This window comes from Bos indicus, chromosome 11 (genome assembly GCF_029378745.1).
Source record: "Bos indicus isolate NIAB-ARS_2022 breed Sahiwal x Tharparkar chromosome 11, NIAB-ARS_B.indTharparkar_mat_pri_1.0, whole genome shotgun sequence".
NCBI lineage: Eukaryota > Metazoa > Chordata > Mammalia > Artiodactyla > Bovidae > Bos > Bos indicus.
Window position 1 is genome coordinate 46,142,272 of NC_091770.1, and position 16,044 is coordinate 46,158,315.

The 16,044-nt window shown below is 51.5% G+C and overlaps 1 protein-coding gene across 1 annotated transcript; it reads left to right on the plus strand.

The window, feature by feature from the left end:
* Positions 1-838: 838 nt before the first annotated feature.
* On the plus strand, positions 839-9,272 carry NT5DC4 (5'-nucleotidase domain containing 4). The gene is given in 17 exon segments (XM_070799825.1): positions 839-915; positions 1,416-1,486; positions 1,593-1,710; positions 1,792-1,887; positions 2,099-2,190; positions 2,284-2,338; positions 2,682-2,775; positions 2,963-3,015; positions 3,228-3,348; positions 3,853-3,885; positions 4,681-4,705; positions 4,708-4,781; positions 5,029-5,095; positions 5,271-5,441; positions 5,866-5,917; positions 6,274-6,334; positions 9,130-9,272. Coding segments are annotated over 17 exon segments (1,371 nt in total). The 3' UTR covers positions 9,241-9,272.
* The last annotated feature ends 6,772 nt before the right edge of the window (positions 9,273-16,044 follow it).

The following is a 16,044-nucleotide window of genomic DNA, read 5'->3' on the forward strand; positions in this document are numbered from 1 at the left end:
TGGTTTGAGGAAGCCACAAATGTGGCAAGCAAACTTGACATTCAGATGAGACTCCAAGGGAAATTTTGCAGAGTTCAGCACAGTAACCTGGAATCTCAGTTTGCTTTTGAGAGCTACAGTAAAGAAACTCTAAGTCTTCTAACAGTGGACCACATTACTCAGGAACAGAAAGATATATTCTCAGAACAGTACCTCAAAGCTCTTAAAATGCTTATCTCTGGTACCCTCTGTCATGGGACAGTCTTTTATTTTTAAAGCACGTGAGTCTCCTGCTTTTGCAACCCTATGTTTGTTGCAGTCTGAGTTCTCTGCTACATTCTAGGTCGTTGTGGTCCTTGGATGCATAAATTCAAGAAGTGAAGATAGTACAATATAGATGAATTGTTCTTCCTTGATTATTACTGCTTTCTCTCTTAAAAAACAGGGGCTTCCCTGATGGCTCAGCTGGTAAAGAACTAGTCTGCCAATGCAAAAGATACAAGAGATGTGGGTTCGATCCCTGAGTTGGGAAAATCCCCTGAAGGAGGAAATGGCAACCCATTCCAGTATTCTTGCCTGGAAAATCCCATGGACAGAGGAGCCTGGAGGGCTGCAGTCCCTGGAGTCTCAGTTGGACACAACTGAGCACCCAGGCACATGCACTTAAAGAACAGAAGGGACACCAGAGACTGTCCTGGCTGACTCCACCCTCAAATGAGGAGGAGATGGGGGCCCAGGGTGGGGCCAGCAGGGTCAGCAGTGGTGTCTGAAGGTTTGAGGGAGAGGGGAGCTGCTGGACACCACTGATAGTGGGCAGGTGACTGGAGAAGGAACCACTGCCTTCTCACTCCTGGTGGCGATGGCCAGTGTGGACGGGGGAGAGCTAAGGGAGCCCAGAGGGGAGCCGCAGGCCCTGGAGCCGGACTGGCATCAATGGTGAGATGAATGGGGGAGGGGAGGGGATCATGATAAACACCCCATTTCCTGACATACCCCACACAACATAGCAGCCCCGGGACTGACTCCTTCAAGTACACAGAGATGATGACACTCAAAACACAGGCAAGCCCCTGCTCTCAAAAGGGAACATCCCCTTGTAGGTGGGCAGTGGCTGACCACATGGAAAACTGACTGTGTACGCTCAGTGGGGGGAGGGGCTATCCCCCTCCCCCACCCCCAGACATGGTGCTTTGTGCTGCCCACCTGGGACAAACATAACATCTCTGAGCTTGGACACAGTGACCTCGATCAGGAAAGTGACACCCCCACTGATCAGGGCACATCCTTGTTCTTGGGGATGCCCCCAGCACACTCCCACGGTGAGAGGAGCCCTGCACACGCTGGCACTCGTGTTCAGATACGCACATGTGCTCAGACACACACAGGCCCAGGGAAGCCCTGGCCCTTGGAGTTTGGGGACATCCTCCCCTTTCCAGGATTTTTGTCAACTGCAGCCTGGTGATGGGGAAGATTGGCTGCGGCTTTGACATGGACTACATTCTGGCTGGTAGCGGAGAGGGGGAGGGATGGGGGGTGGGGGAGTGAGGAATTGGGGGCCAGGGGTGCCAGCTGGGGAATGGGCACCAACGGCCTTGGGTCTGCTCGGCCTGCAGTTTACAATTCCCCAGCTTATGAGACACTCGCCTTCAAGTTGCTGCTGGAGCGCCTGGTGTGCATAGGGTACCCGCACGAGATCCTGCACTATACCTATGATCCCACCTTCCCCACCAGGTGAGCAGAGCCCAGAGGGCGGGATGCTGAGCCGAGTCCCGGCCCTGGCACCCCATTCACAGCCTCTGTGCCCTCACCCACGGGGCTGGTGTTCAACGTGCTCTACGGAAACCTGCTGAAGGTGGATGCCCACAGGAACATGCTGCTGGGCACCCATGGCTTATCCTCCCTCTCAGAATAAGGCACTGGCTGGGGGGCAAGGATGGTGCAGGAAAGACGTTGGGGCTGAGGGGTGAGTCAAGCACACAGCAGGGGCTTGGCAGTGCCACCTGGAGAAAGAGGGACAGGAAGATGGGGAGAGGCGCGAAGGAGTGGCAGAGCCTGGCCGACCACTGGTGGGCACTGTGGAGGAGGTGGCATCATGGCACAGTGCTCACTTCTTCCCCAGGGCGGAGGTCTGGGGCTTCTACCTCAGCAAGTTCATTCAGAGGGATGACCTGCAGCGGTTTCACAACCTCAACATGCTCTTCAACCTGCCTGGTGAGGGCTGATGGGGTGAGGGCTGATGGTGAGGTAGTCTCGGCTCTGGCCTGGATCCTTGGACCAGAGACTGACTGCTCTCCCCACCCCCAGAAACCTACCTGTATGCCTGCCTGGTAGACTTCTCTGGCTGCTCCCACTACATCAAGTGCATTCTGTGCCCCTCCCCTCGCCCCGCCCTGGGTGACCCAGCAGGATAGCGCTCCCCTTAGGGGCCAAGCCCTGAAATGGGGGCTCCAGCAAGAGGCAGCGGCTCCTCCTGAGGAACCCCTTCAACAAGGGCTTCAAGAACTCAGTGGGAAGGCCTTAGATGTGGGCGCCCTCAACTCTATAACTGATAGCCCCAAGGGATGACCCTCAGCACAGGGTGACACCCCTCCCAAGAGGGCTGGTGTCCTGCTCACTGTGGATGGAAGGAGTCCTGCTGGTAGGGCTCCAGGGCGGTGGTCACCTCAGGGGCCCATATCAGCCTCCCTCTTGGCTTGACTCAGCTGTGACACAGGCTATCAGCACGGGAACCTCTTCATGTCCTTCTGAAGCCTCTTCCAGGATGTGATAGATGCCATGGATTATGTCCACCTTTTGGTGAATGTCCCAGGACCCCAGGCCACACCCAGGTCCCCAGACTCCATAAGGTTTCACTCTGCTTCCGGTTGAGGATGGTGGTCTGTGTTCCTCCATCTTGGATGTATGCGTGTGCACGCATGCCTGTGTGCACATACACACATACACATATGAGCACGTGAACTCACAGCTCTGCTCCCTCCTGCAGGGCTGTCTCAAGGAGAAGACCTTGGAGGACTTAGAGAAATTCTGGAGAAGGATGTGAGTGGCCCTAGACTAGGGTCATGACTAAACCTTGTCCCCCCCTCTCCCAGGGCGGTGGGGCTGCTCCTCCTTTCCCTGGCTCTTTCTTCAAGATGTAGACAGAGCTCTGCACCCTGGCCTTGTTCCTTGCCTTCCTGCCTGACCTGGGGCCCCCTGCCCAGCCATGGGGCTGAAACCTGAGAACAGGCTCCCAGGGCAGCTCCGGGGAGGCCCCACTGCTGGAGGTGGCTCCTCTCTCTGCCCCAGGCATGAATCCTCGTCCTTCTGGACAAGATGAAGGAGGTGGGAAAAGTGTTCCTGGCCACCAACAGCAGCTACAACTACACAGATGTGAGTGTGTAAATGGAGGTGGGTGGAGGGGCGGAGCTCAGCCTCTGGGCCAGAGAACTTTCTTTTCTGGCTCTGGGGAAACTGAGGCTCTGCAGAAACAGTGGGGATGAAACCCTCACTGCCTGGTTGGTATCTTGGGTTCCATTTCTTGACCTTTTAAGGTCTCAGTGAAATGTTAGTCACTGTCTGTGTCTGACTCTTTGTGACCCCGTGGACTGTAGCCAGGCTTCTCTGTCCACAGGATTTCCCAGGTAAGAACACTGGAGTGGGTTGCCATTTCCTTCTCCAGGGGATCTTCCTGACCCAGAGATCAAACCTGCCTCTCCTGCACTGCAGGCAGATTCTTTACCCCGAGCCACCAGGGAAGCCTAGGGTCTCTGTGAAATTATCCATTTCCCCTCCATCTTGCTCCTGTGGTGCCCGGTGTGTCCTGTGGGCTGAGGGCCTTGGCTGCCCCTGGTCTGACCCAGCTAGGTGCCCTAACTCCTGCCTTGTCCTTGCCAGGCCATCATGACCTACCTGTTAGGTGCTGGTGAGGTGAGTGCCATGGGCCTGGCTGGTGGAGGCTGTGTCTAGGGCAGGGAGACCAGGCCACCTTGCTGCAGGTCCCTCCCATGTCCAGTTCTCTCCTCCAGGAGGAACCAAGGGTATGGGAAGGATTGTTTCACCTGAGTGGGCCCGTCGGAACCTCCCCAGTGGGTGCTGGAACTTCCCCAGTGGGTGGAGACTGGTGACTTCAGCCAGGCTATGGGAGGAGCCTGGAGGGGTGGAGAGACCTTGGAAAAGTGACTAGATATTTGGGGACGGGCTGGATGGGGCAGAAGCGGGTGAGGGAGGGGGTGAGAAGTGGCTTTGGCAGGCCTGGGGGCAGGGAGTGCGACATACCTTGTGGGGACCCAGCTGGCTAATGGGTAAGCAGGGCTCCAGCTTGGGGGTGGGGTGGGAAGGAACCTGTGCTCTCGTCCTGTGTCCCTGGGTCTCTGACTCTGTGCTATGAGGGACTCCAGGGGCTGACACAGCCCACTCGACATCCAACGCTGGCCTCTGCTAATAGCTTTGGAGCACTTCCTGCCAGCATGGCTGGGGATGTTGGATGGTCAGAGGCCCCGGTTCCTGAGCCTCGGGATGTCCCATCTAGCTGAGAGGCCAGGGCTGAGATGGGGAGCTGGCGAGTTTTCACCGGTCCAGAGCCAGGCATCCCGGTCAGGTGTGGGTGGGACAGCTGTGGGTGAGGACCTGGCTGAGAGCCTGAATCAGATTTTCCAGGCTGAGCGCGTGTGTTGGCATGTGCCTCTCCATGTGGCCCGCCACGTCTCGTCCTCCCACCTGCAGGCTGCAGCCAGGCCCTGGAGGTCTTATTTGATCTGATCGTGGTGGACACACAGAAGCCCCACTTCTTCGTGGAGGCCACAGTGCTGAGACAGGTCAACACAGTAATGCAGGGGTCGAGGCCTGTCCTCCGTGACCCATGGACTGCACTGTGGGGAGGGAGCCCGCCTCTCAGGCTTGACCTGCCCTTGGTGGTGGCTGCTCTGCTGTCTGTCTGTCCCTGGAGGCAGGGATCCAGGGAGGGGACTCCTTCAGGGCCCTGTGGCCCCCTTCTCTCCTTACCCCATAGCTACTCCTGCTAGTCCCAACCCCCCACTGTCTCTGACCAGGGCACCCCTCTGCCCCCTCCAGGACACGGGCAAGCTCTGTGTTGGTACCTACACCAGCCCCCACCAGCACTGTGCTGTCTACTCTGGAGGTACCAGCTCCCCCTTCTCCCTCCCTCCCTCCCATTCCTCCTTAGCAACCCACCTTCAACTAGAAGCCCACATCCCAGGCCTGCCCACCAGGATGGGACTAGGAGCCCCTGTCCCCAGCCTGCTCGCTAGGACAGGAAGGACTGTGAGTGGGCCTGTCCTCCCCTGGTCCGGCAGGGTCATTGGATGTGGTATGTGAGCTGCTTGAGGTGCGGGGGAAGGACATCCTATACACTGGGGATCACATCTTTGGGGACATCCTCAAGTCCAAGAAGCCGCAGGGCTGGCGGACTTGTCTGGTGGTTCCTGAGCTGTCCTGGGAGCTGGGCATCTGGGCCCAAGAGAAGGGTGAGTTGTAGGGGGCAGACCAGCAGGGGGCACTGGCCAGTGATGCTAAAGCCTGCACCATGGTCATTATCTCCTCTCTCCCATGTGGGGTCAGTAGTGACCATGATCATACTGTCTGCTCTGTGGTTTATGAGAGTGGATCTATTTATTCATGAGGAAACAGAGACCCAGAGAGGTTAAGTGTCTTGCCCAAAGTCACACAGCCTGAAGGCATCTGTCCCACAGGGCTCTCCCTGCTCTGCCCTGGGCGGAGTCTCCCTCAATGTAAGGAGAGGGGCAAGGATGTTATGCACACAGCTGGGCCCGGGGCAGGGGAGTGGGGTTAGACTCCAGTGATCTTTCCACCCTGACCTCACCAGCTGAGCTAGGCCCAGGACAAAGTGGGCAGGGCTGTCATGCCCCCTGTCACCTGTCTGCTTTTCAGAGCGAATGGAGATGCTGAAGAGGCTGGATGTGCATCTAGCGGACCTGTACCAGTGAGAGCCCTGACCTGTGACCCCTACCCCAGGAGGGGAGCAGGATGGAGGGTGGTGGTCCATGTCCACGCCTGGCAGCAGGGTCCACGCCAGGTTGCTCAGGAAATCACGATCTGTTTCAGACTGGGCTTCCCTATTAAACTGGACTCTGACCCCCTTGAGATGCTCACACTGACCGCTAGGCCCTTCCTCCTGAACCACTGACCCTGTCACACGTGGGCACACACCCAGCTCAGCGCCCCCACTGGGTGCCCGCAGAGTGCCTCCCACCCCATGGCATCTGGGGAGGTTGTACCCGGAGACTCCGGGGCCCCCAGCTCCTCTCCTCCTGGGTCAAGTGGCCATTTTTGCACCAGGCACACAGATGGCAGCAGTTACGGCCTGCAACTCATCAACTCCACCAAGAGGGAGTTTCAGGTAAGAGCAGGGTGCTGAGGAGGAGGGGATGGGCCTGGCGGGGCGGTGGGTGAGGCATGTGACTCCAGGTTGCCTGCCTGGATTAGCTCTTTCCCAGGTCTCCAGAGCCCTATTATGACTCCCGCAGTCTCCAGGAGTGCCACTGGGCCTTGTTAGCCTGTGCCCTCTGCTGGCCCTCGTGCTGAATGACAGCCGTGTGCTCTTGAAGGCTTGAGGTCCTTCCATCTCCACCATTAACCTTGAGAACTGCCTGCCTCCTGCATTGGGTCCTCAAGTGACCGACTGCCTGGCTCATGTCTGGGGTCAGCCAGGCAAAGGGCCTGAGAAGACCTTTTGGATTTAGGGTGGATGCGCTGGTGTGTCTGGGTAAGGAAAGGACACGTTCCCTAGTGTCATTCCTGACCAGTCACCAGAGGTGGAAGAATCCCACAGGGGTTCAGGCCACTTGACCTTCCCAGGCCCAGTGGGGACCAATAGTGTAGGATCTTGGCTGAACCTCTTGTGGGGAATTCAGTGCTTTCATGCCATGTGATCCTCCCACATCCCCTCGAGGGGGACTGGACAGGGATCGTCACCCTTATTTTATAGATGGGGGAACTGAGGCACAGAGAGGGTAACAAAGACATCCTTGGTCACTCTGGGAGTAATATTGGACCACTTTTCTTTAAAAAAAAAAAAACTATTTGTTTGTTTTTGACCTGGGTCTTCACTGTTGTGCATGGACTTTCTCTAGTTGTGGCATGTGGGCTTCTTACTGTGGTGGCTTCTCTTGTCACGGAGCACAGGCTCAGTAGTTGTGGTGCACAGGCTTAGTTGTCCCCGAGGCATGTGGGACCTTCCTGGAGCAGGGATGGAGCCCGTGTCCCCTGCACTGGCAGGCAGATTTTTAACCACTGAACTACGAGGGAATGAATGCTTTTCTAGATTCTGAAAGCAGGGCCTGTAATGAGGTAGGGGCCTGCTAGTGGGGTGGGGCAGGAGTGGGCCTGGGTGTGTGGGTCTTACCAGAAAGTAAGTGACGCTGAGAGTGTAGAGCAGGCTGGTCGCTCTCCAGGACCAGGCAGGAAAACAGGGAGTGGGACCTGGGGTCAAGGAGAGAGAGTCGCCCCACCTCCCAAAGCCCGGGCTGGCTGAGCGCCATGGCAGCTCCTTCCTTCCCTGCGGTGGGCGAGGGCCTCAATGTCTTTAGGGGACTGTTTCCCAGGAGGGCAGAGCTGGGCCTGACCCTGGCAGACAGGCTTGCTTGTGGGTGATGCAGGTCCTGTGCGTGGGGGTGGGGGTGGGAATGGGATCTCGAATCAGTGAGCTGCCCCTCTGCCAGAGAGTCAGCCGGGAGCTGGACCTGTGCTACAGTGTGATGGGCAGCCTGGTTCCGGTGTGGTTTCCACCAGACACTCTTCTCCAGCCAGCTGATGCACTACGCCGACCTCTACACAGCCACCTGTCTCAGTTTCCTGTACCGCCCACTCAGCTCGCTGTACCGGGCAGCTGGGGAGCTGGTATGTCCCCGCGGAACCTCCCTAGCATCCCTGAACCTCCATCTCAGAAGGACCCATGGATGCTTGGCCCTGCCAAGAGCATTTGAGATCACCAGACCCCCTTCTCCCATCTCCAGGCACAAACGGGCCAAACCCTTGCAGATAACTGTCTCATAAAGAATGCTCTGGAGGGGTTATGATTCTATAGATAAGATGCCTCTGCTGAGAAGTTTTCCTCCTGCTCAATTTTAACTCCTGCTTTAAACTGAGACTGCATTATCTCCCTAGGACACATGATACCGCTTTCAAGGAGGAAGGCGGTGGTCCCCTTACCCTCAGTAATCGCAGTACAGTGATCGCAGGGAAAGTGGACGAAACAGCAGACTGCATAGTAAACACTCCAGCTGGTTTTCCTCTGGAAGACCTGGAATGCTTCTCAGTCAAGAGCAATGAGGTGAAGGCGACAGTGACGCCACAGGGTTCACGGAGGGCATGAGACTGACCAGTGCAGAGCTCCCCAGGGCATGCATGTCCCTTCTCCCAACGAGCGGTCATTATTTCCATCTTAGATGATGTACCGTCTGCAGTCAAGGATCTAGACTTGAAGCTAGTTCTCTGGGGTTCCATGAACCCTATTTTTCTTGCCACTCTCAGCTGCCTTCCTGATAATTGAGAGCAGGAGAACCCATTTTATGTTTCTGGGCTGGGTGGTTTTTTTTTTTCTTTTTTTTAATTGATTCTGCTTAATGCTTAATATAACTCAGCAAAGTAGGTTTTCTTCTCATTTTACCACTGGTGAACTGGAAGTGCAGAGAACCTAAATAACTTAGGTTCAGACTGCTGCTAGGTAGACTGCAGAGTCAGGATTTGAATCCAGGGCCACTTTGTCCACTGCGTCACACTGCCACACTGAGCTCTCACTGTGCAGCCTCGTCTCATCTCTGGGCTTTTAAATGAGCAGGCTGGAGGATTCCTGTAGGCAAAATGGGGGGTCTGAGGCATTATCGTGCAGTTAGACACCGTTGCTAAAGTAGAGACCAGACAGATGAAGAAACAGCATCGGGAGAGCCCAGGTGAAAGAGCTAAAGAAACCTGAACTTACCCAGCAGTGCTGCCTGGGATTTTTGAGGAAGTCCATCTGCCAGAAACTTCCTCCTCCTGCTGACCCTCTTGGGCTCCCTTTTCTGTAGCATCACTGGGCAGGAAGCTGGCAGCTGTAGGCAGAGGATGGCGTTGGGGGTACTGATGTGTAACTGGGGACTCTGGAAGGCCTCAGCACTGCTGGAGCTCCTCCACCTCCGGTGTTGGTCCCTACAGGTGCCCCATGAGACAGCAGTGGAGCAAGAAAGGGCTGCTCTGGTTCCCGCCTTCAGCTTCTTCTCTTGCAGCCAGAGGGTGAGTTACTGGAAAGTGAGGGCTGCCAGCTGACTGGCCGGGGAGCTCAGAGACTTGGGGGCTCCTCTTGGGCTAGAGCAGGGGTCCCAGTGGAGCAGTATCAACCCGAGGGGTTATTTGGGAGGTCTGCGGGAGCTATTTTGTCTTCTAGTGCAATCATTCCTGAATATTCATGTAGGAATACATATTATTTTATTATACGTTGCTTTTCACTTCTTGTTTGTTATAGTTAAGGTATGATATTGATTGTTAAGATTATAGAGACAATCATATTGTCTATGAATCTCAATTCAGAATCAAGAAGAGCAAATGAAAATATTTATTTAATTGAAGTATAGTTGATTTGCAGTGTTGTGTTAGAAAGTATTTGGTTTTAAGACGAGGCAGGGGGTCTGAGAGGGCCAAGAATCACTGGCTCTCAGACTCACAGGTCCTGCTCGGCTGACTGAATGGGGTCCCATATCTCCCCACATCTCTTCTGGATCATTCCTCTGACAGATCCATCCTCATTCTGGGACAGGTGACAGGACACAGACTCTCCCTGGCCAGGCTTCCTCAGCAGGCGACTTTTATGGACACAAAGTGGAGGGGCTTCTTCTTCGCCCGCTCTGTGACTCTGCCCTCTGAGTGGAGACCCAAGCTTTCTTGAGTGGCAGGCTTGGCTCCTCACCAAGTTCTGCAGCCCCGAGCCCTGCAGGAGGGTTCCTGTTTCTACCCTGGCGTTCTTAGGGCTTGATTTTCAAAATGCCCATCTTATCGGTTCCCTTTAGTGTGGTGGCTCCAGGCTCAGTGTACATTCTTTCCATCAGTGTTTTTCACCAGGTGCCTCCCATATGCCTGACAAAGTAGAAACTGAATTATGAGCCACTTTACTCCTGCCCAGGAGAAGCTCAAAATTCAAGTACATCGATAACATTAAATGGCAAGGACCTAACAGAAGCAAAAGAAGAACTGAAGGTCTTAATGACCCAGATAACCATGATGGTATGGTCACTCACCTAGAGCCAGACATCCTGGAGTGTGGAGTCATGTGGGCCTCAGGAAGCATCACTACGAACAAAGCTAGTGGAGATAACGGAATTCCAACTGAGCTATTTCCAATCTTAAACCAGTGGTTTGCAACTATTTTTTTCCCTCCCAACCCACCAGGGGACTAGACCCACTCCCCTCTGTAACTGTGGGTTCTCTGGGGATGTGTTGGTTACTCTATGCTCTCATCTCCATCCCAGCACAGACTAAGGCATTTGGACACATTTTCTACCCCTGGCTGGGAGTCACTGTGTGAACCTGGGAAGGTTCCATAACCAGCTTTCTTTGTTTCTTGTAAGGCTGAGGGCAAAGCGAGAAGGACCAGGAGGGCTGCATGGAGGCAGACTGAATCCAGGACATGGCTGGCATCACCATCCTCTTCTATGAGATATTTTTCAGATAACAGGACAAATATGGGAAAGAGAGAAAGCAACCATATTGAAATCTAAATGTAACAGATCTGGAGCCCAAGAGCCCCTCTTTTAGGGAGGAGGAAGGGGTCTTGTTCTCCCTGGCTGCTGGGCCATTTTTGTGTACTAAGTGGAACTATTTAACCCAGTTCCCCTGAGTGTATTTCTCATCCATTTTTATTTCTATCAATTTTAAAAAAAATAGTGTTTCTGTGCACTTTTGATTCTGTTACTAGTAACGACAATGGCCATCGATGACTTCATTAACTATTCTTTCCAGTCACTGTGAAAGACAGCGAGATAGTTTTTGAACTTGATGTATATACATGCATTAAAATCTATGAAAAGTCCTACTTGTGATTTTAAAGCTTGATTCTTCATTCTAGTTGGAGCTCCTCCATGGTGTTAAGCCCTTGCCCTTTACTGAATTTGAATTCACTTTTCTTGTTAATGGTATCATCTGGAGGCTTTTGTTGTTCAGGCTCTCAGTCGTGTCTGATTCTTTGCAACCCCATGGACTGCAGCATGCCAGGCCTCCCTGTCCTTCATTCTATCTCCTGGAGTTTGCTCCAATGCATGCCATCCAAACATCTCATTCTCTGTCACCTCGTTCTCCTCCTGCCCTCAGTGGAGGCTTAGAAGGAATAGATGTTTGAAATGAAAGCATGTGATCCAGTTCACTCGTTTTATTTTCTGTGGGTAAATAGGGGAAACATTTGGAATATCTGAGGATAAATAAGGGACAACAGGCCCTGTGCTCAGAGTTCACACTTTTTGACATCTCCTGTGCATTTCAGAAGCTTCCAGACCTTTCATTATTCTTCCTGTGTCGACTTTTGTGCCTCAGAGTCACCAGGGGCAAGTTTTCGAGGAAAGGACTAGGTACCCCTGACCTTGTGTCTTTATTTTTTAAAGAAACAGAAAGTATATTTTTAGCTGTTTTCAGTCTTTTAAAATATTTATTTGGCTGCACCTGGTCTTAGTTGCAGCATGCAAACTCTTAGTTACGGCGTGTGGGATGGAACCCGGGCCTCCTGCATCGAGAGTGCAGTCTTAGCCACTGGGCTCTCAGAAAAGTCCCTGGTCTTGTGTCTTTAAACACTAGACTCTTATTAAAGGCCTGCTGCTGCTGCTGCTGCTGCTGCTAAGTCGCTTCAGTCGTGTCCGACTCTGTGCGACCCCAGAGACAGCAGCGCAGCAGGCTCCCCCATCCCTGGGATTCTCCAGGCAAGAACACTGGAGTGGGTTGCCATTTCCTTCTCCAATGCATGAAAGTGAAAAGGCCTAGAGGATAGTATTTTACCAGCAAAACTGCTCAGACCCTAGGGTGCATGCTTTTCTTTGAAATCCAGTAGCATTATAAACAGAGAAGGCAATGGCACCCCACTCCAGTACTCTTGCCTGGAAAACTCCATGGATGGAGGAGCCTGGTAGGCTGCAGTCCATGGGGTCACTAGGAGTCGGACACGACTGAACGACTTCACTTTCACTTTTCACTTTCATGCATTGGAGAAGGAAATAGCAACCCACTCCAGTGTTCTTGCCTGGAGAATCCCAGGGACGGGGGAGCCTGGTGGGCTGCTGTCTCTGGGGTCGCACAGAGTCAGACACGAATGAAGCGATTTAGCAGCAGCAGCATTATAAAAAGTATTTTGTTAATACTACAAAAATGAACACTTAGAATTCCCTCCTAGGGCAGAGAGAATGCAGAAATGGCCTGGGGGATAAGCAGTCTGGCAGAAGATCCTTAAGGGGTCTGAGGAAGAGATGAGGCAGAGGGAGGGGAAAAGGCATGGGGAGGGGGAGGGGGAGGGGGAAGGCAGACCCGAAGAAAGAAGAGGTGAAGGCCCCTTCCTGTGCTTCTCCTTCTATCTTACCTCTGCTCCTCCCTCAGGTCTCAGGGGCCTCCCACCTCCCTGATCCTCTTTCTCAGGATCATCATACTCTGACATTTGTGATGCTCTAACATGTGTCCCCACTAGACTTGTGGCTCCATGGGGACAGGTCATTTGGGTCACCATGGTATCTCTGTTGTCAAGTGTCCTGTTTTATTGCATGAGCCACGTAACCTGATTTATCATTACTCTGGGTCGGCATGTAGACTTGCAGGGAAAAGAGTGGGGCTACAGATATATCATAAAGACAAGAGGAAGTGGGGAAAGGCTAGACAGCTTTGGATTAGAACTCTGCTCAACTCCTAGGAAGTCATCTGTATTTCTATCTGGGGGTTGTTCATTTGATGCAGTTTGTGTGTGTGTGTTAAAAAAAAAAACACATTATGTCAGGACTTCCCTGGTGGTCCAGTGGTTGACTCCACCTTTCAATGGAGGGAGTGCAGGTTCAATCTCCGTTGGAGAACTAAGATCCCACATGTCATGCGGCAACTAAGCCCACGTGCTGAAACTAGGGTTGACATATATATGCTGCTGCTACTGCTGCTAAGTCGCTTCAGTCGTGTCTGACTCTGTGCGACCCCATAGATGGCAGCCCACCAGGCTCCTCCATCCATGGGATTTTCCAGGCAAGAGTACTCGAGTGGGTTGCTATTGCCTTATCCCATATATATGCTATCATGTGTAAATATTAATAGATAGCTAGTGGGAACCTACTGTATAGCAGAGGGAGCTCAGCTTGATGCTCTGTGATAACTCTGTGATGACCTAGAGGGGTGGGATGGGGTGGGGAGCATGAAGGAGGGAGGTCCCAGAAGAAGGGGATATATGTATATATATAGCTGATTCATGTTTTTGTACAGCAGAAACTAACAATATTGTAAAGCAGATATCAGTTCAGTTCAGTTCAGTTCAGTCGCTCAGTCGTGTCCGACTCTTTGAGACCCCATGAACTGCAGCACGCCAGGCCTCCCTGTCCATCACCAACTTCCCGAGTTCACCCAAACTCACATCCATTGAGTTGGTGATGTCATCCAGCCATCTCATCCTGTGTCGTTCTCTTCTCCTCCTGCCCTCAATCTTTCCCAGCATCAGGGTCTTTTCAAATATGTCAGCTCTTCGCATCAGGTAGCCAAAGTATTGGAGTTTCAGCTTCAACATCAGTCCTTCCAATGAACACCCAGGACTGATCTCCATTAGAATGGACTGGTTGGATCTCCTTGCAGTCCAAGGGACTCTCAAGAGTCTTCTCCAACACCACAGTTCAAAAGCATCAATTCTTCAGTGCTCAGCTTTCTTTATAGTCCAACTCTCACATCCATACATGACTACTGGAAAAACCAAAGTTTTGACTAGACAGACCTTTGTTGACAAAGTAATGTCTCTGCTTTTTAGTATGCTGTCTAGGTTGGTCAGAACTTTCCTTCCAAGGAGTAAGCATCTTTTAATTTCATGGCTGCAATCATCATCTGCAGTGATTGTGGAGCCCCCCAAAATAAAGTCAGCCACTGTTTCCCCATCTATTTGCCATGAAGTGATGGGACCGGATGCCATGATCTTAGTTTTCTGAATGTTGAGCTTTAAGCCAACTTTTTTACTCTCTTCTTTCACTTTCATCAAGAGGCTTTTTAGTTCTTCACTTTCTGCCATAACGGTGGTGTCATCTGCATACCTAAGGTTATTGGTTTTTCTCCCAGCAATCTTGATTCCAGCTTGTGCTTCATCCAGCCCAGTGTTTCTCATGATGTACTCTGCATATAAGTTAAATAAACAAGGTGACAATATACAGCCTTGAAGTACCCCTTTTCCTATTTGGAACCAGTCTGTTATTCCATGTCCAGTTCTAACTGTTGCTTCTGACCTGCATACAGGTTTCTCAAGAGGCAGGTCAGGTGGTCTGGTATTCCCATCTCTTGAAGAATTTTCCACAGTTTATTGTGATCCTCACAGTCAAAGGCTTTGGCATAGTTAATAAAGCAGAAATAGATGTTTTTCTGGAACTCTCTTGCTTTTTCAATGATCCAGCAGATGTTGGCAATTTGATCTCTGGTTCCTGTGCCTTTTCTAAAACCAGCTTGAACATCTGGAAGTTCATGGTTCACATATTGCTGAAGCCTGGCTTGGAGAACTGTGTGAGATGAGTGCAATTGTGTGGTAGTTTGAGCATTCTTTGTCATTGCCTTTCTTTGGGATTGGAATGAAAACTGACCTTTTCCAGTCCTGTGGCCACTGCTGAGTTTTCCAAATTTGCTGACATATTGAAAGCAGCACTTTCACAACATGATATTTTAGGATTTAAAAGAGCTCAACTGGAATTCCATCACCTCCACTAGCTTTGTTTGTAGTGATGCTTCCTAAGGCCCACTTGACTTCACATTCCAGGATGTCTGGCTAGAGGTGAGTGATCACACCATCATGATTATCTGGGTCATGATCTTTTTTGTATAGTTCTTCTGTGTAGTCTTGCCACCTCTTCTTAATATTTTCTGCTTCTGTTAGGTCCATACCATTTCTGTCCTTTATTGAACCCATCTTTGCATGAAATATTCCCTTGGTATCTCTAATTTTCTTGAAGAGATCTCTAGTCTTTCCCGTTCTATTGTTTTCCTCTATTTCTTTGCATTGATCACTGAGGAAGTCTCTCTTATCTCTCCTTGCTATTCTTTGGAACTCTGCATTCAAATGGGTATATCTTTCCTTTTCTCCTTTGCTTTTGGCTTCTCTTCTTTTCTCAGCTATTTGTAAGGCCTCCTCAGACAGCCATTTTGCTTTTTTGCATTTTTCTTGGGGATGGTCTTGATCCCTGTCTCCTGTACAATGTCACAAACCTCTGTCCACAGTTCATCAGGTACTCTATCAGATCTAGTCCCTTAAATCTATTTCTCACTTCCACTGTATAGTCATAAGGGATTTGATTTAGGTCATACCTGAATGGTCTAGTGGTTTTCCCCACTTTCTTCAATTTAAGTTTGAATTTGGCAGTAAGGAGTTCATGATCTGAGCCATGGTCAGCTCCCGGTCTTGTTTTTGCTGACTGTATAGAGCTTCTCCATCTTTGGCTGCAAAGAATATAATCAATCTGATTTCAGTGTTGGCCATCTGGTGATGTCCATGTGTAGTCTTCTCTTTTGTTGTTGGAATAGGGTGTTTGCTATGACCAGTGCATTCTCTTGGCAAAACTCTATTAGCTTTTGCCTACTATACCCCAATTAAAAAAACAAAAAAGAGAATCGGTTGTCTCATATTGGACAGTACAGGACTTGGCTGGCTCCGGGCTTTAGCCCGGGGATCAAATGATGTCACTGGATGTCACCACACTTTCTCCAGCTCTCAGGCTTATTCCATTTTGGTGCCATTCTCAGGTAGGTTCTTTTTCTCCATGGGTATAAGTAGCTTTACAGATTCCCATCCTATTTCTTTGGCAACTCTACCAGGAAAAGTCTCACTGGTTTTGTGTGAGCCACAATTCCATCGTCCAGTCAATGTCATTAGCCAAGAGGTACTGG